The 24694-nt window shown below is 41.5% G+C and overlaps 1 protein-coding gene across 3 annotated transcripts in view; it reads left to right on the forward strand.

Moving 5' to 3' along the window:
• Nucleotides 1–24694, forward strand: part of LOC139446666 (striatin-interacting protein 1 homolog) — a 46921-nt gene that overhangs the window by 20542 nt on the left and 1685 nt on the right. Inside the window, exons 7-17 of one of the 3 annotated variants that reach the window (XM_071227938.1) lie at nt 4877–5004; nt 5094–5282; nt 7475–7656; nt 7992–8121; nt 10630–10701; nt 11800–11874; nt 11988–12085; nt 13279–13405; nt 15424–15524; nt 16157–16223; nt 21516–21536. In XM_071227938.1, coding sequence (XP_071084039.1) covers nt 4877–5004; nt 5094–5282; nt 7475–7656; nt 7992–8121; nt 10630–10701; nt 11800–11874; nt 11988–12085; nt 13279–13405; nt 15424–15524; nt 16157–16223; nt 21516–21536 — 1190 coding nt within the window. The remainder of the gene's footprint in view (nt 1–4876; nt 5005–5093; nt 5283–7474; nt 7657–7991; nt 8122–10629; nt 10702–11799; nt 11875–11987; nt 12086–13278; nt 13406–15423; nt 15525–16156; nt 16224–21515; nt 21537–24694) is intronic. The other 2 variants (XM_071227939.1, XM_071227940.1) reach the window with 2 other exon arrangements.

Genomic DNA, 24694 nt, shown 5'->3' on the forward strand with positions numbered 1-24694 from the left:
TAATGGCCTGCTTTATGCCACTTTGTTGAAAAAGATGACTGTACTTATTGTCGCTCAATATCAAAGGTTGGTGTATGAAAGGGACAGACAGGAGTCAGTAGAGACTCTCAGAGAATGGATAATGTTAGAATCAGAATTTCAGATTGTTGCAAAGGAATCAGTACATGGATTGACTACACCAGGTAAGAGATCATAGGCAAAACAGAAAATGTCTAGAACATTTGTTAGTGATGTTAGTATCCGTGGTGTATGTGCTGAAGAGCATGACATTTGGAACTGCAAACTTTTCATAGGTATGCTTGTTTCTGATAGATGGAACGAAGCCAAAAGATTGAAGCTTTGTTTTTGTTGTCTTAAGGGCAATCATCTTGGTAACAGCTGTCATCAAAATAGGCTGTGTGGTATATCAGGTTGTTCAAGGAACCACAACAGACTATTGCATAACGGAAACTCTGGAAAGAATGAGTTCATTGACAAGACTTCCCGTACCTACCAAAACAGAGATAAAGCTAAACCATAAGTTGATGAGTCAGTGGTAAATTTGGGTCACGATGCAGAAAAGTCAAAATCTCAAAAACGTGATCAAACTGAAACATCTCATGCAACAATGCCTCTGACGTCAAACACTTTGATGGCTCTTCGCACTGTTCCAGTGGTATTGAAAAATGGGACTAGGACCATTACAGTAAACGCTTTGTTGGATGATGCGAGCACAAAGTCTTACGTTAATGCCGACATTGCAGCTGAGTTGGGTTTACAGGGTGAGCCAGAGAAGATCTTTGTAAATGTTTTAAATGGTCACACAGAATCGTTTTAGACAAAACCAGTAGAATTTAAGCTTGAAAGTGTCAGTGGTGATCTTAGTATTCAGATGTCTGCAATGACAACTAATGCTGTGACTGGCAATTTGCAAGCGATTGACTGGCTAAAGCACAGATACAAATGGACACATTTACAAAGTATACCAATCCCAAAAGTATCAAAACCTTGCAGGGTTGAATTGCTTATCGGTGTCGATCATTTGGATTTGCACCAGTCGTTTAGAGAGGTGACTGGGCATCCTGGTGATCCAGTTGCCAGACTTACCCCACTTGGATGGACATGCATAGGTGGCTTATCTGATCAAGGTAAGTTTGAACAAAGTAACTTACACTGACAGCAACGATGTAGAGCTGACTGAGTTCCTGCACAAGTTTTGGGAAATAGATCAAGGAAACCCAATATCATAAATGAAGCCTGATGATGAAAAGGTTTTAAAGTATGCCCATGAAACACTCACCCATAAGGATGGTCAATATGAAATAGGTATTCCTTGGAATGAAAATGCTCATTCACTGACTGACAACTATCCCATGGCTGTTAAACGTCTTAACAGTACGGAGAAGAAGTTGACTAAACATCCAGAAATAGCCAAGGCTTATGATGATATTATCTCTGAGTACTTGTCGAAAGGATACATTCGCAAAGTTCCACAAGATGAATCATTTAGTGAAACAAGATGGTATCTTCCTCACTTTCCCATAGATTCTTGTGGAGGTCAATGGATATGACTAGAAGTCCTGATGTGTATGAATTCAGTAGGGTTGTATTTGGAGTTACATCCTCTCCATTCTTGGCCCAGTTCGTTGCACAGGAAAATGTACGAGTTCATATCAAAGAATTTCCACTGGCTGCAGAAACTGTCATCAAATCAACATATATGGATGATAGTATGAATTCTGTTGAAGATGAGAAAAAGGGTCTAGATCTCTATGAACAGTTGAAAAGCCTATGGTCTAAGGTGGGTATGCATGCCAGTAAGTGCATGTCTAATCACCTTGAGGTATTAGATGGCATACCTGAGGGAGATCGAGTAAATGAGGTTATGGATAGCCGCAAATGATTGGTTTACTTTTAGGGTAAACTTCCCTATAACACATGACAAAATCTCCAAAAGAGGTTTCCTCAGATATGTTGCCAAGGTTTTTGATCCGTTGGGTTTCATTGCACCATTCATTGTCACTGCTAAAGTAATCCTACAAGAGATGAAGATGGCGGGACTCAACTGGGATGATGAAGTAGATGAGGCGTTGAGAAACAGAATAGAACAATGGCTAGGAGATCTAAATGATCTAGAGACAGTACAGGTTCCCCGGTGTCTTTGCAGTGATAAAAACATCAGTTCTCAGACTTTGCATACCTATGTTGATGCCTCACAGATTGCATATGGAGCGGTTGTGTATGCAGTAACTGCTTATCCAAATGGTGACAAATTGAGCAGAATAGTAGCTTCAAAAAGCAGAGTTGCACCACTGAAAGCTGTCAGTATACCCAGATTAGAGTTAATGGCAGCGATTCTAGGGCTACGATTGGCACTGAATATCACGGAAGCACTTGATGTCGACTTGAAACAGGTGATATTCTGGTCAGACAACATGAACGTGTTATGCTGGATTAGAAAAAACAGCAGAATTTTCAAACCTTTCGTGGCCAACAGGGTAGATGAAATCCAGGATGTCACAAGTCCTTCACAGTGGAGACATACTCCTACAGAAGCAAATTCTGCTGACATGATTAGTCGAGGAGCAACAGTTCAACAGTTGGTAGCTAGTTCATTGTGGTGGTCAGGTCCCTCTTATTTAATAAGAGATGAAACTGAATGGCCAGAAACTAAGCTGAAATCTATCAAGGTAGATGAGCAAATTGAGGTGAACAGAAACAGAATTCGATCTGCAAGTTTTCTTTCGGTGCCCAGTGAGTCATGGCGACTAGAACCCTCCAGATTCTCCTCTTGGAGAAGACTCACACGAGTGAATGCATGGGTTTACAGGTTCCTTCACAATTGTATAGCATCAAAAGATGATAAAGGTGAAGGAAAATTATCACCAGATGAGATGTGATGCTGAAAACAGAATCATCATGGATGTGCAGAGGGAATCTTATCCAAAAGAATATTCATCATAAGTGTCCAGAAAGCCATTACCATCAGGGTCGAAAATCCTGAACCTTCATCCTCAGCTGGATGACAATGGGATCATGAGGTTGAAGGGACGTTTGGAGTATGCTGAATACTTACCTCTAGATACAAAGTTCCCAATCATTCTGCCCAAATACAGCTGGGTGACGATGCTTATTGTCAAGCATTATCATGACGAAGGTAAGCATGTTGCTGAACAAACCAAACATTAGCTTCACTTTCAACAAGGTACTGGATTATCTCTGGTAGAGAAGCGATTAGGTCATGGGAAAGGAAATGTTCACGGTGCCTATTGAATAAAGCAAGGCCAGTTCAACCAGTTATGGCTCCTTTGCCGAAAATGAGAATGGGAGTTTCAGTTCGATCCTTTACACAAACTGGGGTAGATTATGCTGGACCATTCATGACCGTTCAGGGTCGAGGTAAACATCGACAGAAGCGTTACCTCTGTCTGTTTACATGCTTGTCGACCAGAGCCGTTCATTTGGAAATGGCCTATGGATTGGATACAGACTCTTTTTCTAAATGCCTTTTATCGGATGATTAACAGAAGAGGTCTTCCTGAGTTGGTAGTATCTGATAATGGTACCAACTTTGTTGGTTCGGTCAAGGAATTGAAGGAGCTGTTCCTACTCCTTGATGAGGATGCAGTGAGACGTTCACTTGCAAACAAAGGGATCAAATGGCGTTTCAATCCTCCTCATGCATCACATTTTGGAGGGGTGTTTGAATCCATGATAAAAGCTGCTAAGCGTGCAATTTTTTCAATCCTTAGTGCCGGTGATGTCACAGATGAAGAGTTGATGACAGCTTTCACTGGAGCAGAGGCTCTTATCAACTCTCGTCCGTTGATGTACCAATCTGTACCAATGTACCTCATCCACAAGACAGTACACCTCTCACGCCAAATCACTTCTTACATGGCCAGATAGGTGGCGTGTTCGCACCTGACACAGTTGACACAACAGAATTCAATCCATGCAAACGGTGGTGAAGAATTCAAGAATTGGTTCGTCACTTTTGGTACCGGTGGATGAGAGAATGGCTACCAAGCCTCAACACTAGGAGAAAATTGCACACTCCTCAGAGGGATTTACAAGGTGGAGATGTTGTCTTAGTAATATCTCCTGACACACCTCGTGGAAATTGGCAACTTGGCAGAATATTGAAGGTCTATCCAGGAAAACATGGCCATGTTTGTGTCGTTGATATTAAGACAAGACAGTCAGTAGTGAAAAGACCAGCAAACAAAGTATGTACACTGGAATGGGCTTCTTCGAGTGAAACAAATGGTCTTGATTAGCTTTCAGGATAATAGTTTTCAATCTATGATTGACAGAAGTCAATCATGGAAGGGGGTATGGTTTGAAGACATGCCAAAGAGGGAACAGATAGCGGAAACGCATCTTCCTTCGCGGAAAAAGTATTGCATGGCACGGGCTGTCCGAGCACGTGCGGAGCGAGGAGATCGGAATTGCTTGAGTTAACGTGACTTTTGGCTTGAGATGTCGTCGCAATAGGACGTACATTTGTAACTTTGGTTTGATAGTTGGGTTCGATGGGACGCATGTTAGTCACTTTGGTTTGAGATGTCCTCGCGATAGGACGTACATCTGTCACTTTGGTTAATAGTTATAAATAAATTCCACTGCACAACAGTTATTTGGTTATAAGCGTGGTTATTTATATGATAAAATATACAGCAAATGGACGGGGCCAAAAGAACAGTTTGTTATATCCATCAGTTTGTTATAAGTGTGTTCGTTATAACCATAGTTTACTGTGTCTACAGACAGGCCCCTTGTGTACAGAGCACTAGGGAGTCTTTTCATTGTGTTGTGATGTAGGTAGAGCTGTTTAGCCTTTATCAGCTAGGTGCAATATTGTCATCGAAGTGTGAACTATTTTAATTGATTTCAGACCAGCCTCTAATTGGTGATGACAGTCTTCCGATTACTCTGTTTGCCATGGTGACAAAGTTCTGCAGTGGGAGTGCCCCCCACTTTCCCATGAAGAAGGTTCTGCTCCTCTTATGGAAAGTTGTGCTGGTAAGGAGGACGACACATGTAATTCAGATTAACGTCAGTATGCATTCTCTTGTAATCATCTCTAAATGTTTGCTTCATTTCATCACTAGGTCTCACTGGGAGGATTAAAGGAATTGCAGGATATCAAGAACCAAGTACGACAGGAGAATGGACTGCCCCCACTACCAGAAGACACGTATGAAGTGTGTAAAAACATGAGGGCCTCTTCTCCCCCTGCATCTGCCGCTGACCTCATTGAACAACAAGTGCCCCGCCGCGGACCTCGGGGTGGCAAACGGGTAGGTACATGCTACTGTATGGAGGTTACTGTTTGGATCTTATTCCTTTACCCCTGGGTTTCCACATGTGGCTATTTGTGATTCCTGCGATGCTGGTAGTTGCAATCCTTTAGTTTCCTGCGGGAGCTTGGAAACACTGTGTGGTTATGCCAGAATCATGATTGTTTGGCATTTCACTGTAATCTCTGAGCTTTTCAGTACAGATTGGAACCTGTGATTTGTGACATGTGAATAGATTGTTTTCCTATCAAATTATTGTTATTAAACATAATTTCCTGTGATGAATATTCCAGGCAACGTTGTTGCATTTTGTCACCAGACTGCCACGGGAATGTAGATTTGTTACAGTGGTCACCCATCACAGTATCTGTATTGCTGCCAGCTCCGTGGTTGTATCTGTCCTGTGTTTCCCACCACTCCAGCCACACAACACACCACTCATGCTGGTGATGTCACACACAACAGGTTCTGTCACCATGTGTAACTCTAGTGTGTGTGTTGTAATCACTTATGGTTGTAGATCACTTTATTGTGGAACTTAAACGTAAAATTTAAATCCTTGTTGGGATGTCATTGCTTTACTGGTAGTTAATTATGTGTTTGTCATGCTTTCACGTTATCTTTCTCTGTCCCCCTGTGCTTCACCCTTCTGTCTGTCCACCTGTCTGTCCCCCTGTCTGTCCACCTGTCTGTCCACCTGTCTGTCCCCCGTCTGTCCACCCGTCTGTCCCCCTGTCTGTCCCCCTGTCTGTCCACCTGTCTGTCCCCCTGTCTGTCCACCTGTCTGTCCCCCTGTCTGTCCCCCTGTCTGTCCACCTGTCTATCACTACCCCTCACCTTGCCCTCACCCATTAACAGAAGATAATAGAAAGATTTATTTCCCTTTTTTCAGATATTGTTCTTTGAAATTTAACTCTTTATCAGTAGAAGCAAAGTCTTTTTCATAATTTCCGTAGCATTATTACCGGTAATATATTCACTGATCATAGTGTCTCTTTCCAGAGATAAAATTTATTTAAATGAAGATAACTAGCTAACATTGATTATTACATTCTGTATAAAAAACAGTGCTATTGTATGCCAAATCAAATAAAAAAATGAATTTTTATAATTTCCATGTACAGAATCAAAGAACAGTTATAATAATAATGTGGTTAAATCAGAGGATTTGATATGCATTGTATCGTTATCAATCAATAACACTGAAGATTTTGTCTGAGGAACTTGTTATCTTCACCATGTGCACAAAGACTGTATATCGAGTGTACAGTCTTTTCAGTATATTTGACATGAATTAGCAAACATTTGTATCGTGTGTCTACTACTAAACTCAGATTTGTAGTAACTGTACTTGTGTGTTTGTCCAATTATTAAAAACGCTATAAAGTTATATGATTGATTAGCTCAGCTTGTATATGGGCTTACCAGGTCAATAATGATAATTTACACAATCGATTATGTCATTCTTGTTTATATTTATGTGTTTTGTCATTCAAAATAATTTATCCATGTGAAAAAATGAGTTTTTTTCCTGTTCAAGCTTAGATTTAAGAAGTTGTTGTTTGTGGTTTATTTATGGAAAGTGGCATCAATCAGAATGTTTTCTTTGTGAATCAGTGAACAATGAACAGAGCTAAGTTACCTCAGTTACTGGGAGACAAATGGACAGGTTACTTTCACATTTGCTGTGTTATAAATACAATACCAGTCCACCTTTTCTCTGATAACATGTCAGCTATTAACCTGTACCAAACACACTAGTAGGATGAAGGTCTACCAGGCCCCATCACTGTCTGGTCTTGGATGCTGGGGTAAGGGCCATTACAGAGATAGGAATTGGCACTAGTCTTGTAGTTGTGGTATCATCAGGACTAGTAGAAATTATCCAATTTTAAGGGGTTTTCTATATGTTCTCATTATAAGGACTAGTAGACAAAAATGTCAGTTTCTATCGCTGCAGAATAATCACAACAGATTCACAGCCACATATATGAGATTATCAAGTAACAACATGTCGTGTGATTTGTTGACAAATGTGTAGCTGGGTGAATGTCCCAGACCAAGACATGCTCGTAGGAGATTCCTGGTTGACCTGAGAGTTTGGCTCAGCCTTGCTTTCTAACTTCTCTCTGCCATTTCTGCTTCCTCTATCTGCGCCTGTGTGGACTTGCCACGATACGCTACAATGTTAGAGTTTGGTCAAACAGAGCAGTCTAGATGACCCCTTTGAGAATGGAGCTGAACGTGATGATGATCTGATGAGAGAGATTGACCCAATGAAGAATGGGAGTGACGAGGAGTTGCCTCCCACCCCACCCAGACCATCCACACCCACTGTGACACAGAGGTCATTGCCATGGAAACCAAAAGTCAGGTCAGTTACTGTCTACTTTAAAGAGAAGCATCATCATCTTAATGAACACAGATCTTGTTCTAGAAATCTGTCATGAAAGTAGGTTGTGTATTTTAAGTGCCTTAAATGCTTGAATATGCTTCATGGGTCACCTTTCTAGTTTTAAGATTGGTGTTATCTGTGCATGTTTTTTTATCTACCTACAGATTGCTGTGTAGAATCTAATAGTTTTTGAGAGCTATTTTGTTCGTAGCCATGGCAGCTGGTTAGTTTTATGACAGAAATGAAACTGCAGTACTGGGTTCTGGAATAGTGTAGGTATTTGATGTTATGATTGAGGTTACAATGTTTTGCAGGTTGAAGGACTTGGAGATGTTTCTCGAGCACACCCGGGGCAAGTTTGTGGGGTTCCAGGTGAAGAACGACCACTCCTCCCTGGCGGGTCTGCCACAACCCATACATGAAGGCGTAAAGGTCCTCAAACAGGTACATGCAACACTCTTACTGTTAGTGTTAAATGACATGTCCGTGTGACTGTTAGTGTTAAATGACATGTTAGTGTTAAATGACATGTCCGTGTGACTGTTAGTGTTAAATAACTAGTCTTTATGTGACTGTATGTGTTAAATGACATGTCCGTGTGACTGTTAGTGTTAAATAACTTGTCTCTATGTGACTGTTAGTGTTAAATAACTTGTCTCTATGTGACTGTTAGTGTTAAATGACATGTCCATGTGACTGTTAGTGTTAAATGACATGTCCGTGTGACTGTTAGTGTTTATTGACTTGTCTCTATGTGACTGTTAGTGTTAAATGACTTGTCTCTAAGTGATTGTTAGTGTTAAATTACTTGTCTCTATGTGACTGTTAGTGTTAAATGACTTGTCTCTATGTGACTGTGAGTGTTAAATGACTTGTGTCTATGTGACTGTTAGTGTTTATTGACTTGTCTCTATGTGACTGTGAGTGTTAAATGACATGTCCGTGTGACTGTTAGTGTTTATTGACTTGTCTCTATGTGACTGTTAGTGTTTATTGACTTGTCTCTATGTGACTGTGAGTGTTAAATAACTTGTCTCTATGTGACTGTGAGTGTTAAATGACTTGTCTCTATGTGACTGTTAGTGTTTATTGACTTGTCTCTATGTGACTGTTAGTGTTTATTGACTTGTCTGTATGTGACTGTTAGTGTTTATTGACTTGTCTCTATGTGACTGTTAGTGTTTATTGACTTGTCTCTATGTGACTGTTAGTGTTTATTGACTTGTCTGTATGTGACTGTTAGTGTTTATTGACTTGTCTCTATGTGACTGTTAGTGTTTATTGACTTGTCTCTATGTGACTGTTAGTGTTAAATGACTTGTCTCTATGTGACTGTGAGTGTTAAATGACTTGTCTCTATGTGACTGTTAGTGTTTATTGACTTGTCTCTATGTGACTGTTAGTGTTTATTGACTTGTCTCTATGTGACTGTGAGTGTTAAATAACTTGTCTCTATGTGACTGTGAGTGTTAAATGACTTGTCTCTATGTGACTGTTAGTGTTTATTGACTTGTCTCTATGTGACTGTTAGTGTTTATTGACTTGTCTGTATGTGACTGTTAGTGTTTATTGACTTGTCTCTATGTGACTGTTAGTGTTTATTGACTTGTCTCTATGTGACTGTTAGTGTTTATTGACTTGTCTGTATGTGACTGTTAGTGTTTATTGACTTGTCTCTATGTGACTGTTAGTGTTTATTGACTTGTCTCTATGTGACTGTTAGTGTTAAATGACTTGTCTCTATGTGACTGTTAGTGTCAAATGACTTGTCTCTATGTGACTGTTAGTGTTTATTGACTTGTCTCTATGTGACTGTTAGTGTTTATTGACTTGTCTCTATGTGACTGTTAGTGTTTATTGACTTGTCTCTATGTGACTGTTAGTGTCAAATGACTTGTCTCTATGTGACTGTTAGTGTCAAATGACTTGTCTCTATGTGACTGTTAGTGTTTATTGACTTGTCTCTATGTGACTGTTAGTGTTTATTGACTTGTCTCTATGTGACTTAGTGTTTATTGACTTGTCTCTAGGTGACTGTTAGTGTTAAATGACTTGTCTCTATGTGACTGTTAGTGTTTATTGACTTGTCTCTATGTGACTGTTAGTGTTTATTGACTTGTCTCTATGTGACTGTAGGGGCGGTCGGGTAGCCCAGTGGTTAAAGCGTTCGCTCGTCACGCCGAAGACCCGGGTTCGATTCCCAACATGGGTACAATGTGTGAAGCCCATTTCTGGTGTCCCCCGCCGTGATATTGCTGGAATATTGCTACAAGCGGCGTAAAACCATACTCACTCACTATGTGACTGTTAGTGTTAAATGACTTGTCTCTATGTGACTGTTAGTGTCAAATGACTTGTCTCTATGTGACTGTGAGTGTTAAATGACTTGTCTCTATGTGACTGTTAGTGTTTATTGACTTGTCTCTATGTGACTGTTAGTGTTTATTGACTTGTCTCTATGTGACTTTAGTGTTTATTGACTTGTCTCTATGTGACTGTTAGTGTCAAATGACTTGTCTCTATGTGACTGTTAGTGTCAAATGACTTGTCTCTATGTGACTGTTAGTGTTTATTGACTTGTCTCTAGGTGACTGTTAGTGTTAAATGACTTGTCTCTATGTGACTGTTAGTGTTTATTGACTTGTCTCTAGGTGACTGTTAGTGTTAAATGACTTGTCTCTATGTGACTGTTAGTGTTTATTGACTTGTCTCTATGTGACTGTTGGGGGGTCGGGTAACCTGGTGGTTAAAGCATTCGCTCATCATGCCGAAGTCCTAGGTTCGATTCCCGACATGGGTACAATGTGTGAGGCCCATTTCTGGTGTCCCCCGCCGTGATATTGCTGGAATATTGCTACAAGCGGTGTAAAACCATACTCACTCACTCACTATGTGACTGTGATTTGTTTAAAGAATGCTTTGTGGAATGTATTCCTTTCCTTGTTCTTGCAGCATTTGTATATATCTTTATCTGAAATCCAAATCAAACGTGAAGAGGAGATTGCCAAAAACCCTTTGTCAAAGGTATGTCATTACAATAGCAACAATCCTTCCATGATTCAACTTGCAATAGGTATGTCCCCTGGCAGCATTTACCATCACTCTTTTTTACTTTGTGCACTGTATTTGTAAATGTAGATATTTCAATATTCGAGCTTAAACTGTTATGCAGGTGTGTCACCTGAACGTTTTGTTTAAAGGAATCAGATAGAATTTCAAGGAGCGAAGGCATAATGTAGGGAGGCAAAAGTTAATAGTTGCATTAACAGTAACTTGGAAGGGAAACTTTACGATTCTCTGCCATAATATGTATTTTTAGAGAGATTGACGCATTTAAAGCGTACTATATTTTTAACTCGTATCACAATTTCATTCTTGACCAGAATTGCGAGTCACTTTTGAACAAGATGCCAACATGCAATTGACACAAATACAGTCAAGTTCCGTTAATCCGACATGGTTGGTTGCATATTATTATGTCGGATTAACTAGTATTTCGGATAAATGAAAATCAGACAGCTTCACAATAGATACAGCTACAAACACGTTAAAATAAAAAAATCATATTGTTATGTTACATTGTTTGCAGAATATGTTTTCTAATCATGCAAACTCTAAAGCTTAACACAAAACTACAGTTAGGGCTGTATGACTGATTCAAAATATTATGAAAAGCATAGTCTGGAATGGAAGTCGCCAGTTTGAAACTAGTGCCGCAAAGCTCAAGAAAGCTGCTTTCTTAGTAGCTTTCTGTCGACTTCATGTTAGTAATTTCATTGGTTGGTCTAAGTTCGCAAACGGAGTACGCTGAAAACTGTGTTGGATTAACCAGTCTGATTAATGAGTGATTTCAGAAAAGTGTTGCAAATAAGGTGTGTCAGAGTCGGAGTGCGAGACTGTCGGATTAACAGGCCTAAATAGCACTGATTTAATCAGTTCCCATCATTAGTGTCGGATAAAGCCAATTGTGGGATTAATGAGTCTTGACTGTATATCAGTCGCAAAATACATGGTGACCAAATTTGTTTTGCAAAATTGAGGCCTTAGTTTTATCAGGATAGATGAAGATGACATTGATCAACCAGTAGTCAAATATGTCCTATACAAGTTGGTCTGTTTCAGCCCGAGTCTGAGGTGTCATCAGGAGGTGCTGAGATCTTATATCAAGCTATGCTGCCTAATCTTCCTCAGTACATGGTGAGTGCCTGTCAGTTCATGTGCTGTCAGCATCTAATTTCCATCATGTGTGTCTTATTGGAAGAATTTGAGATGGTCTACTGACCTACTGACCATGTTATTCACGTCCCCAGATAGCCCTTTTGAAGTTACTGCTTGCTGCAGCTCCCACATCGAAGGCCAAGACAGAGTCAATCAACATTCTGGCTGATGTGTTGCCAGAGGAGATGCCGTGAGTAGTGTAGCCTGAGTCTTGCTGGAGAAGCCACCATGGACACATCATCCTGAAAGTCAGTGTTGTTCTAATGTATTGTGATGGTGGGATTATTACACAGTGATACCTAGTTGGCCAGGTGAAACATTTTGGGTTTCACAGTTGTGTTACAGGGCCCAGGTGGCTCGGTCATGTAAGACTGTGTCCTGGTGTGAGCCATCATCCTGTGATCATGGGTAGAGATTTGCCCTAATTATGATCCTTGATTTGATCCAATACTTAAGAAATAAACAATGATTGGGAGTTGTTTATCGTACAAGAAAACATTGCAGGGATATCAAACCATAAGAAGTGCAGGTACAAGTGTATATTTTTCCCTGCAGTGTTTTATTTTACGATAAACCATGGCCATGAGTCGTTTATTTCTTATATGAGATATCAACATTATCTACAGCCTCTTTAAGGATGATAAAATGTACAAGCTTAAGAAATATTTTACCCATATTTTAATAGGGATGACTCCGTCAATAGATTCTGACTGCGGCAATGACGGAAAAGTCCATTTTATGCAAAGGTGGATATTTCCAGCATATTCTCACCATCTTCACGTCGATTACGTATACCTTTTCTCCCAAAACTGATTGTCATATCTCTGAATGCGACCGTTAGGCCATCATGTTTGTCTGCGTTGCCTAGCTACATCTATTGGGAACAACTCACTAGACACTCCCCTCTCAAAAATAACGTTGTCCAAAATAAGACGGCATCGAGTTTCGACCGCATGTTTGAATCTCCAGAAATGACATTATGATAGAAATTGTTTTTATCGTGAAATAAACCACACTTCGTTCTTCATTGTTCTTTACAATTTATTGTGTAGCTATCTTATACTTGTGGGTATTGACAGGCTGTGATGTAACTGAACTACTGTTCAAAGTGGTGTTAAAAACTCAAACCATTTCCTCATTTCTGATAAACTGATTATTTTGGGGTTTTTTTACCAAAATTCATCTGGTTCTTTGACGAACCACTAGTGACAGGGTAATACTAATAGCAGGGTCTCACATTCCCACTCTTTTGCATTGGTTATCACAATTTAAGTGATATGTGTACATGGTGTACTGTGGAGGTGATTCTTGCCTATAAGCACTGAGTGTGAAGGGGTCTGGTGCAGTAGGTATGTTGAGCACAGTGCTGGTGCTGTGTTGTAGGACTACAGTGCTGCAGTCCATGAAGCTGGGTATTGATGTGAATCGACACAAGGAAATCATAGTCAAGGCCATCTCAGGGCTTCTTCTTTTGCTGTTGAAACACTTCAAACTCAACCATGTGTATCAGGTAAGTTGGTCCACACAATAATACCCACTGCTCATTATTTTAGAATGGAACTTCTCCCTGACTTGTGGACCTGCAATATCATGTATATTGCCAGTATACAATGTCTGCAAATCATAAACTATTTTGTCATGTATATTTGCTATTTCAGCATCTGCTATAATGTCTTGTATATCCAGCTATTCTCATCATCATCAATGTCTTGTTGTCCCCCGCCGCACGAAAGCGCGAAGCGGGGGATATAGTATTCACAACCGTCCATACATACGTCTGTACGTCCGTACGTCCCACCTGTTTGTTGCCGCGATATCTCAAGAACTAAACACTGGATTTTCTTCATATTTGGAACTATGGTGTATATACAGACTCCGCAGACACCAGTCGGTTTTGGTGACCTTGACCTCATTTTCAAGGTCACAGCAGGCAAATCTGCTTTTGGAGTTGGAAAACGGTGTTGCCGCGATATCTCAAGAACTAATCGCAGGATTGTCTTCATATTTGGAACTATGGTGTATATACAGACACCGCAGACACCAGTCGGTTTTGGTGACCTTGACCTCATTTTCAAGGTCACAGCAGGCAAATCTGCTTTTGGAGTTGGAAAACGGTGTTGCCGCGATATCTCAAGAACTAAACACTGGATTGTTTTCGTATTTGGAACTATGGTGTATATACAGACTCTGCAGACACCAGTCGGTTTTGGTGGCCTTGACCCCATTTTCAAGGTCACAGCAGGCAAATCTGCTTTTGTAGTTGGAAAACGGTGTTGCCGCGATATCTCAAGAACTAATCGCAGGATTGTCTTCATATTTGGAACTATGGTGTATATACAGACACCGCAGACACCAGTCGGTTTTGGTGACCTTGACCTCATTTTCAAGGTCACAGCAGGCAAATCTGCTTTTGGAGTTGGAAAACGGTGTTGCCGCAATATCTCAAGAACTAAACACTGGATTGTTTTCGTATTTGGAACTATGGTGTATATACAGACTCTGCAGACACCAGTCGGTTTTGGTGGCCTTGACCCCATTTTCAAGGTCACAGCGGGCAAATCTGCTTTTGTAGTTGGAAAACGGTGTTGCCGCGATATCTCAAGAACTAATCGCAGGATTGTCTTCATATTTGGAACTATGGTGTATATACAGACACCGCAGACACCAGTCGGTTTTGGTGACCTTGACCCCATTTTCAAGGTCACAGCAGGCAAATCTGCTTTTGGAGTTGGAAAACAGTGTTGCCGCGATATCTCAAGAACTAATCGCTGGATTGTCTTCATATTTGGTACTATGGTGTATATACAGACGAGGGACATTTCATCACTTTGTGACAAATACTTGTATATCCAGCTATTCCCATCATCAACTATGTCTTGTATATCTAGCTATTCTCATCACCAACTAAGCCTTGTATATCCAGCTATTCTCATCATCATCAATGTCTTGTATATCCAGCTATTCCCATCATCAACTATGTCTTGTGTATCCAGCTATTCTCATCATCAACTTTGTCTTGTATATCCAGCTATTCCCATCATCAACTATGTCTTGTATATCCAGCTATTCTCATCATCAACTATGTCTTGTACATCCAGCTATTCTCATCACCAACTATGTCTTGTATATCCAGCTATTCCCATCACCAACTATATCTTGTATATCCAGCTATTCCCATCATCAACAATGTCTTGTATATCCAGCTATTCCCATCATCAACTATGTCTTGTATATCCAGCTATTCCCATCACCAACTATGTCTTGTATATCCAGCTATTCTCATCACCAACTATGTCTTGTATATCCAGCTATTCCCATCACCAACTATGTCTTGTATATCCAGCTATTCTCATCATCATCAATGTCTTGTATATCCAGCTATTCCCATCATCAACTATGTCTTGTGTATCCAGCTATTCTCATCATCAACTTTGTCTTGTATATCCAGCTATTCTCTTCATCAGTTTTAGTATCTGTTTTAACTGCATGTAGCTTTACATCAAGTGAATGGGTCTTGTTTTGTTTCAGTTTGAGTTCATGAGTCAGCACCTGGTGTTTGCCAACTGTATTCCTCTTGTTCTGAAGTTCTTTAACCAGAACATCCTGTCTTATGTCAGTGCCAAAAACAGGTATGTCAAGCACTGGTCCAAGTGTCTCATTATCAGTCCAACTATTGTCTCAAACAGTTCAGAGTGGGGCATAAATAACATGGTGCTATAAGTAAGGCTGGGACGGATAACACGGGTACTCTGGTCAAGGTGGGTCCTGATTAAGACCCGGGTACCCACAGGACTACCTGGACCCGTGGTTAGTCAACTGATGTATTGTTTAATGACAAAAATGATCTTAAACTCTATGGTTACAATGTAAGTCACTAATGTTCCCATTTCTTTCTGACAATGCACCCATTCCTTCTGACTTTTATATGCATGAATAAAGATAAAATGTCATACAGTAAACTTCAGTGTTTGCATAACTAGATCGTTTTACTCGTGTATCTAAATACATTTTGCCACGGCTAAGGTCAGAGTTTTTCAAATCCAACAGTTTGTACCTATCTTTAAATATCTACAGATGGTAGCTGGGTAGGGTCAGGTAATAGGGTGGTGGTAGGTAAATTTGGACTTGTCCCAGCCCTAGCTACAAGAGCAACAATGTGTGTTGGAACAATGTATATGTGATTATATAAAACTGTTGTTGAGTCAAAACTGCATCATGATTGTACTTAAGTATTTGCCAACCAGTGTACTTTGTGTCACAGCATCCCTGCCTTGGACTTTCCCAACTGTGTGATCGGAGACCAGCCGGAGCTGACAGCAGAGAACATAGTGAGTGGCTGCTGCAGACTGTAGGATCTCCACCTACTTACTGCAATACCCATACAGACAATCACAGACTGTAGGACCTCCACCTATTTACTGCAATACTCATACAGACAATCACAGACTGTAGGATCTCCACCTACTTACTGCAATACCCATACAGACAATCACAGACTGTAGGACCTCCACCTACTTACTGCAATACTCATACAGACAATCACAGACTGTAGGACCTCCACCTACTTACTGCAATACCCATACAGACAATCACAGACTGTAGGACCTCCACCTACTTACTGCAATACCCATACAGACAATCACAGACTGTAGGACCTCCACCTACTTACTGCAATACTCATACAGACAATCACAGACTGTAGGACCTCCACCTACTTACTGCAATACTCATACAGACGATCACAGACTGTAGGACCTCCACCTGCTTACTGCAATACCCATACAGACAATCACAGACTGTAGGACCTCCACCTACTTACTGCAATACCCATACAGACAATCACAGACTGTAGGACCTCCACCTACTTACTGCAATACTCATACAGACAATCACAGACTGTAGGACCTCCACCTACTTACTGCAATACCCATACAGACAATCACAGACTGTAGGACCTCCACCTACTTACTGCAATACTCATACAGACAATCACAGACTGTAGGACCTCCACCTACTTACTGCAATACCCATACAGACAATCACAGACTGTAGGACCTCCACCTGCTTACTGCAATACCCATACAGACAATCACAGACTATAGGACCTCCACCTACTTACTGCAATACCCATACAGACAATGACAGACTGTAGGATCTCCACCTACTTACTGCAATACTCATACAGACGATCACAGACTGTAGGACCTCCACCTGCTTACTGCAATACCCATACAGACAATCACAGACTGTAGGACCTCCACCTACTTACTGCAATACTCATACAGACAATCACAGACTGTAGGACCTCCACCTGCTTACTGCAATACTCATACAGACGATCACAGACTGTAGGACCTCCACCTGCTTACTGCAATACCCATACAGACAATCACAGACTGTAGGACCTCCACCTACTTACTGCAATACCCATACAGACAATCACAGACTGTAGGACCTCCACCTACTTACTGCAATACCCATACAGACAATCACAGACTGTAGGATCTCCACCTACTTACTGCAATACCCATACAGACAATCACAGACTGTAGGACCTCCACCTACTTACTGCAATACTCATACAGACAATCACAGACTGTAGGACCTCCACCTACTTACTGCAATACCCATACAGACAATCACAGACTGTAGGACCTCCACCTACTTACTGCAATACCCATACAGACAATCACAGACTGTAGGACCTCCACCTACTTACTGCAATACTCATACAGACAATCACAGACTGTAGGACCTCCACCTACTTACTGCAATACTCATACAGACGATCACAGACTGTAGGACCTCCACCTGCTTACTGCAATACCCATACAGACAATCACAGACTGTAGGACCTCCACCTACTTACTGCAATACCCATACAGACAATCACAGACTGTAGGACCTCCACCTACTTACTGCAATACTCATACAGACAATCACAGACTGTAGGACCTCCACCTACTTACTGCAATACCCATACAGACAATCACAGACTGTAGGACCTCCACCTACTTACTGCAATACTCATACAGACAATCACAGACTGTAGGACCTCCACCTACTTACTGCAATACCCATACAGACAATCACAGACTGTAGGACCTCCACCTGCTTACTGCAATACCCATACAGACAATCACAGACTATAGGACCTCCACCTACTTACTGCAATACCCATACAGACAATGACAGACTGTAGGATCTCCACCTACTTACTGCAATACTCATACAGACGATCACAGACTGTAGGACCTCCACCTGCTTACTGCAATACCCATACAGACAATCACAGACTGTAGGACCTCCACCTACTTACTGCAATACTCATACAGACAATCACAGACTGTAGGACCTCCACCTGCTTACTGCAATACTCATACAGACAATCACAGACTGTAGGACCTCCACCTACTTACTGCAATACTCATACAGACAATCACAGACTGTAGGACCTCCACCTACTTACTGCAATACTCATACAGACAATCACAGACTGTAGGACCTCCACCTACTTACTGCAATACTCATACAGACAATCACAGACTGTAGGACCTCCACCTACTTACTGCAATACCCATACAGACAATCACAGACTGTAGGACCTCCACCTACTTACTGCAATACTCATACAGACAATCACAGACTGTAGGACCTCCACCTACTTACTGCAATACTCATACAGACAATCACAGACTGTAGGACCTCCACCTACTTACTGCAATACCCATACAGACAATCACAGACGGTAGGACCTCCACCTACTTACTGCAATACCCATACAGACAATCACAGACTGTAGGACCTCCACCTACTTACTGCAATACCCATACAGACAATCACAGACGGTAGGACCTCCACCTACTTACTGCAATACTCATACAGACAATCACAGACGATAGGACCTCCACCTACTTACTGCAATACCCATACAGACAATCACAGACTGTAGGACCTCCACCTACTTACTGCAATACCCATACAGACAATCACAGACGGTAGGACCTCCACCTACTTACTGCAATACTCATACAGACAATCACAGACGGTAGGATCTCCACCTACTTACTGCAATACCCATACAGACAATCACAGACTGTAGGATCTCCACCTACTTACTGCAATACCCATACAGACAATCACAGACGGTAGGACCTCCACCTACTTACTGCAATACCCATACAGACAATCACAGACGGTAGGACCTCCACCTACTTACTGCAATACCCAAACAGTTGTGGCCTCCACCTACTTACTGCAATACCCATACAGACAATCACAGACTGTAGGACCTCCACCTACTTACTGCAATACCCAAACAGTTGTGGCCTCCACCTACTTACTGCAATACTCATACAGACAATCACAGACTGTAGGATCTCCACCTACTTACTGCAATACCCATACAGACAATCACAGACTGTAGGACCTCCACCTACTTACTGCAATACTCATACAGACAATCACAGACTGTAGAACCTCCACCTACTTACTGCAATACTCATACAGACAATCACAGACTGTAGGACCTCCACCTACTTACTGCAATACTCATACAGACAATCACAGACTGTAGGACCTCCACCTACTTACTGCAATACTCATACAGACAATCACAGACTGTAGGACCTCCACCTACTTACTGCAATACCCATACAGACAATCACAGACTGTAGGACCTCCACCTACTTACTGCAATACTCATACAGACAATCACAGACTGTAGGACCTCCACCTACTTACTGCAATACTCATACAGACAATCACAGACTGTAGGACCTCCACCTACTTACTGCAATACCCATACAGACAATCACAGACTGTAGGACCTCCACCTACTTACTGCAATACTCATACAGACAATCACAGACTGTAGGACCTCCACCTACTTACTGCAATACCCATACAGACAATCACAGACTGTAGGACCTCCACCTACTTACTGCAATACTCATACAGACAATCACAGACTGTAGGACCTCCACCTACTTACTGCAATACCCAAACAGTTGTGGCCTCCACCTACTTACTGCAATACTCATACAGACAATCACAGACTGTAGGATCTCCACCTACTTACTGCAATACCCATACAGACAATCACAGACTGTAGGACCTCCACCTACTTACTGCAATACTCATACAGACAATCACAGACTGTAGGACCTCCACCTACTTACTGCAATACTCATACAGACAATCACAGACTGTAGGACCTCCACCTACTTACTGCAATACTCATACAGACAATAAGCTCCTTTCGTTTTCCTTTCTGTTTTTCTTGTACTTTTTTCAACAACTCATTTTTGATTTTGCTCCAATATTAGGTTTCAACAGGACTCTGTTGCCATGATATCATTTTTGTGACGCTTTAGGTAGTAGATGTGTGACTGAGGACTCTTACCTCCATGGGGACCAACCTATTGTACTGGTGTAATCGCGGTGTGATCCTCCGCTCAGTCAAGGCCTGTAGAAACAATACCATGGGACAGTTTAGGAATGTCCACCTAATTGACTGTTACTATGATTGAATACATGTTGACAGTCATGAACAGCAGTGATATGTTCAGAAGTAATACAAGGAGTTCTGGCACATTGATCTTAGGAGACCGTTATGGAGGAGGCACCATTTTCTATACTGACAATAAGGAGATGGGAAATATCAGAAATACCATAAAACCTCCTTGAACATGTTGCAATCAAAACAAATTTTCCTATATGGTCCAGACTTGAGTCCTGCTGCACCCGGACCAGAGCTCTTGTGGAGGTTCTTGGTTTAACTGACATATAGTGATAAAGCCTGCAAGAGGCCATCCTCCATCATTGAGTGTGTTATATATACATCCTGTTAGGATCAATATACAGGACCCATTAGTTGCCATGACTTTGTTTCGGAAGTGACATTAGCATCTCCATCTCTTTTATCACTAACTTGGAACAGCAGTTCTCTTACTCATCGGCCTGAAACCAACAACCAATAGGATGACTTTCCTGCACAAGTTATATTCACAATTACAGCCTCATGTCATTGACCCCTCAACAACGGCTTTTACGTCAAATCAGAGGGTGTTGGAAATACTTTTGTAGGTGGAAAAGAGGTTTTCCTGAGTAATATGAGGGGAGTCTGTACGCTGTCAGACGTATTTGAGATGGTATGCATCAAGGGAGTCAAGTGCTGTTCATAACGTTGTTTGTGTTAATTATAAGAGAAGAGAGTCATTGGTTGGACTGCTATTAGTGGTAAATGTGTTCAATGTGTCCAATGGTATTTTACATAATATGATGGAGATATGATACACTGGATAATCAAGGCTGGCAAATGGCTAGCTTAGTTGTGACCTGACGTTGAACGGAGGAAGGGGCAGATTACCTGTAGTGAGGTCTGGCTTCAGCATGTGTAGTCACACTGGAACTAACAACCATTACTAACTGCACACCTTCACACCCAGCCAGACACATCCACCAGCTAGTCAAGGCACCATGTGTTTATCCCAATGTTGCCCCTCGTAAAACAGATGGCTGCCCCAAACATGGCAAGTAGACCTGGCTGGAGTATGTAGTCTTGTGTTATCTGTATTGTGGAGAGTGTTTTGACAATGTGTGATTCACCTCCCTTGTAGTTCACGTCCGAGGAGGCGCAGGTGAGCATGCATTCTTCCCTCATGTCTCTCTTCCTTGCTCTGTCTTCATTGTCACTGTAAACATTCATCCATCCATCAGTCCTGACCAACGGCCACGTAACAACTCCTACATACCTCAGGCTTTCTGTGAATAACACACATGCTGAACAATGGCCTGGTGCTTGAATAAAAAGAGGACTGATATTATTATATTGCTGCTTGATTGGTACAATTCCATTCCTTTCACACATTCTTCCGTATATATTTGTCACCTTGCTTATGTTGGTTTGGGAAACAAGCTAATTATTGAGATACACAATTTAAGAAAAATATATTGGTGGACTTGTTTTCATTGACCGGTAAACTCCCTGGGAAGTCTTTAACTCTAGACCAAATCTGTTTGTGTACACTGTTGTCTTATGACTGGAGTATTGCTGGCAGGGACATACAATTTTTGTCATATGATCTCACCAAATTCGAAACTAACATAACAGACAGTTACGTTAATAATGTTCTGTGTCGTATTGTTCTTCATGATAAAGGCTTAACTGCTGAATAGATAAACCTGGATAGAGAGACAGGGTGCTTACATTGTACTTCCCCTTTTTACCCCTGTGCCCATTTTGACCATGCTGAATAATCTTGCATGCCTGTGTTGCTATTGTCTACAGATTAATTGCTGTAGTGATGATTATTGCCTGTTTTGCTATTGTCATGAGATCAGTTGCTATAGACATGATAGTGATGACTGTTGCCTGTGTTGCTTTGCCATCAGATCAGTTGTCATGGAGATGACCATTAGTTATGTTCTTTTCATAGATCATTGCCATAGTGGACCCTTGACATTGTCATAGAATGAATTAGGATAGTGATGACCAGTGTCACAAATGTCCAGCTTTCATATGTAATATCTGACTAATATTCCTGACATACAAGAAGCGTCAGTGACATTTTCATCAATAAATGCATGACATATGTTGTTTGGTACACTTATCCTTTCCATATGGTCACAGTGTGTTAATAATCTCTCTGAAGGAGAGAAATGCACATGGCGTGTTACAGATAGTGTACTTGGGTAAAGGGAGGCACAATACATGGCAGCAAGGTTTCTTTTGCAGCTCCCTGATAAGGCAACTGGGATACCTGATAAGGCAACTGGGATACATAGCTGGTTTCTTCCATTTCTTTTTTCCTGCAAGGCACTGCTTACCGTACAGGTTCCACAATGTTTGTGCTTTGGTTATTAAGGAAGATTTGTACATAACTAGCCAGTTAAAGTTTATTGTGTCCATTAATTCTAGCGATTCCTGCAGTGATGGTCATGGTGTAGATAACGTTTAGTCATTGTGGTGGTTCAGGCAGTACCTACAACCATAAACAGCTCAAATAACCAGTCAGTCCAGAATACCTCAGTCAAAGGCCAAGTTTCAGTTAATCCTCTTGTAACTGCCTTACAACTTACTTGTCCTTGTGATGTGGCGGTGACTGAAGCTGCTCATAACAGCAGTTGTAGAGGGATGGGAGAGAGCTGATGCAGCATGGGAATGAGAGTGACATTGGTGTGTTCCTGTGTAGTGGGGCCATATAGCTGTATCATTGTGGCTGACTTCATCATGACATTTTCGGTGTTTTTATCATCAGCATACTTGCCTGGCTGCGCCTCCAAAACAGTAAAACAGTGGTATACAGTAATGCATGGATGTTTGACTCAAACTTGTTTAATGACATGGCTAGACAGCGGTCATCAATCTGCATGCAGCTTTATTTCTTGTAATCCCATCTGGTGTTTGACACTGCCATTGCCACATCACCTGCATGTGTTTAGCCAGGTATGCAATGCCTTGATACACATGTCTCTCTTTATACAGTTCAGTGTGGTAGTAGAATTGTTGTGAAGCTTTAATGGAAATTCCTGACTTTTTCACCAAATTTGAAATTTGTTATCTGATTTATGAAAGTTGTTGTTGAGGATGGTAAATCTGTTACAGCGGAATGGTGACTGTGAACTCACTCTGTGTATGTCTGTTACAGGGAATGGTGACTGTGAACTCACTCTGTGTATGTCTGTTACAGGGAATGGTGACTGTGAACTCACTCTGTGTATGTCTGTTACAGGAGATGGGGACTGTGAACTCACTGTGTATGTCTGTTACTGGAGATGGTGACTGTGAACTCACTGTGTGTATGTCTGTTACAGGAGATGGTGACTGTGAACTCAATGTGTGTATGTCTGTTACAGGAGATGGTGACTGCACTCACTGTGTGTATGTCTCTTACAGAAGATGGTGACTGTGAACTCACTGTGTGTATGTCTGTTACTGGAGATGGTGACTGTGAACTCACTGTCTGTATGTCTGTTACAGGAGATGGTGACTGTGAACTCACTGTGTGTATGTCTGTTACAGGGGATGGTGACTGTGAACTCACTGTGTGTATGTCTGTTACTGGAGATGGTGACTGTGAACTCACTGTGTATGTCTGTTACAGGGGATGGTGACTGTGAACTCACTGTGTATGTCTCTTACAGGGGATGGTGACTGAACTCACTGTGTGTATGTCTGTTACTGGAGATGGTGACTGTGAACTCACTGTGTATGTCTGTTACTGGAGATGGTGACTGTGAACTCACTGTGTGTATGTCTGTTACAGGAGATGGTGACTGTGAACTCACTGTGTGTATGTCTCTTACAGGGGATGGTGACTGAACTCACTGTGTGTATGTCTGTTACTGGAGATGGTGACTGTGAACTCACTGTGTGTATGTCTGTTACTGGAGATGGTGACTGTGAACTCACTGTGTGTATGTCTGTTACAGGGGATGGTGACTGTGAACTCACTGTGTGTATGTCTGTTACTGGAGATGGTGACTGTGAACTCACTGTGTGTATGTCTGTTACTGGAGATGGTGACTGTGAACTCACTGTGTGTATGTCTGTTACAGGGGATGGTGACTGTGAACTCACTGTGTGTATGTCTGTTACTGGAGATGGTGACTGTGAACTCACTGTGTGTATGTCTGTTACAGGGGATGGTGACTGTGAACTCACTGTGTGTATGTCTGTTACAGGGGATGGTGACTGCGAACTCGCTGTGTGCATGTCTGTTACAGGGGATGATGACTGCGAACTCGCTGTGTGCATGTCTGTTACAGGGGATGGTGACTGCAAACTCTCTGTGTG

Source organism: Haliotis cracherodii, unplaced genomic scaffold, assembly GCF_022045235.1.
Source record: "Haliotis cracherodii isolate W230 unplaced genomic scaffold, xgHalCrac1.p SCAF_6, whole genome shotgun sequence".
NCBI classification, from domain to species: Eukaryota; Metazoa; Mollusca; class Gastropoda; order Lepetellida; family Haliotidae; genus Haliotis; species Haliotis cracherodii.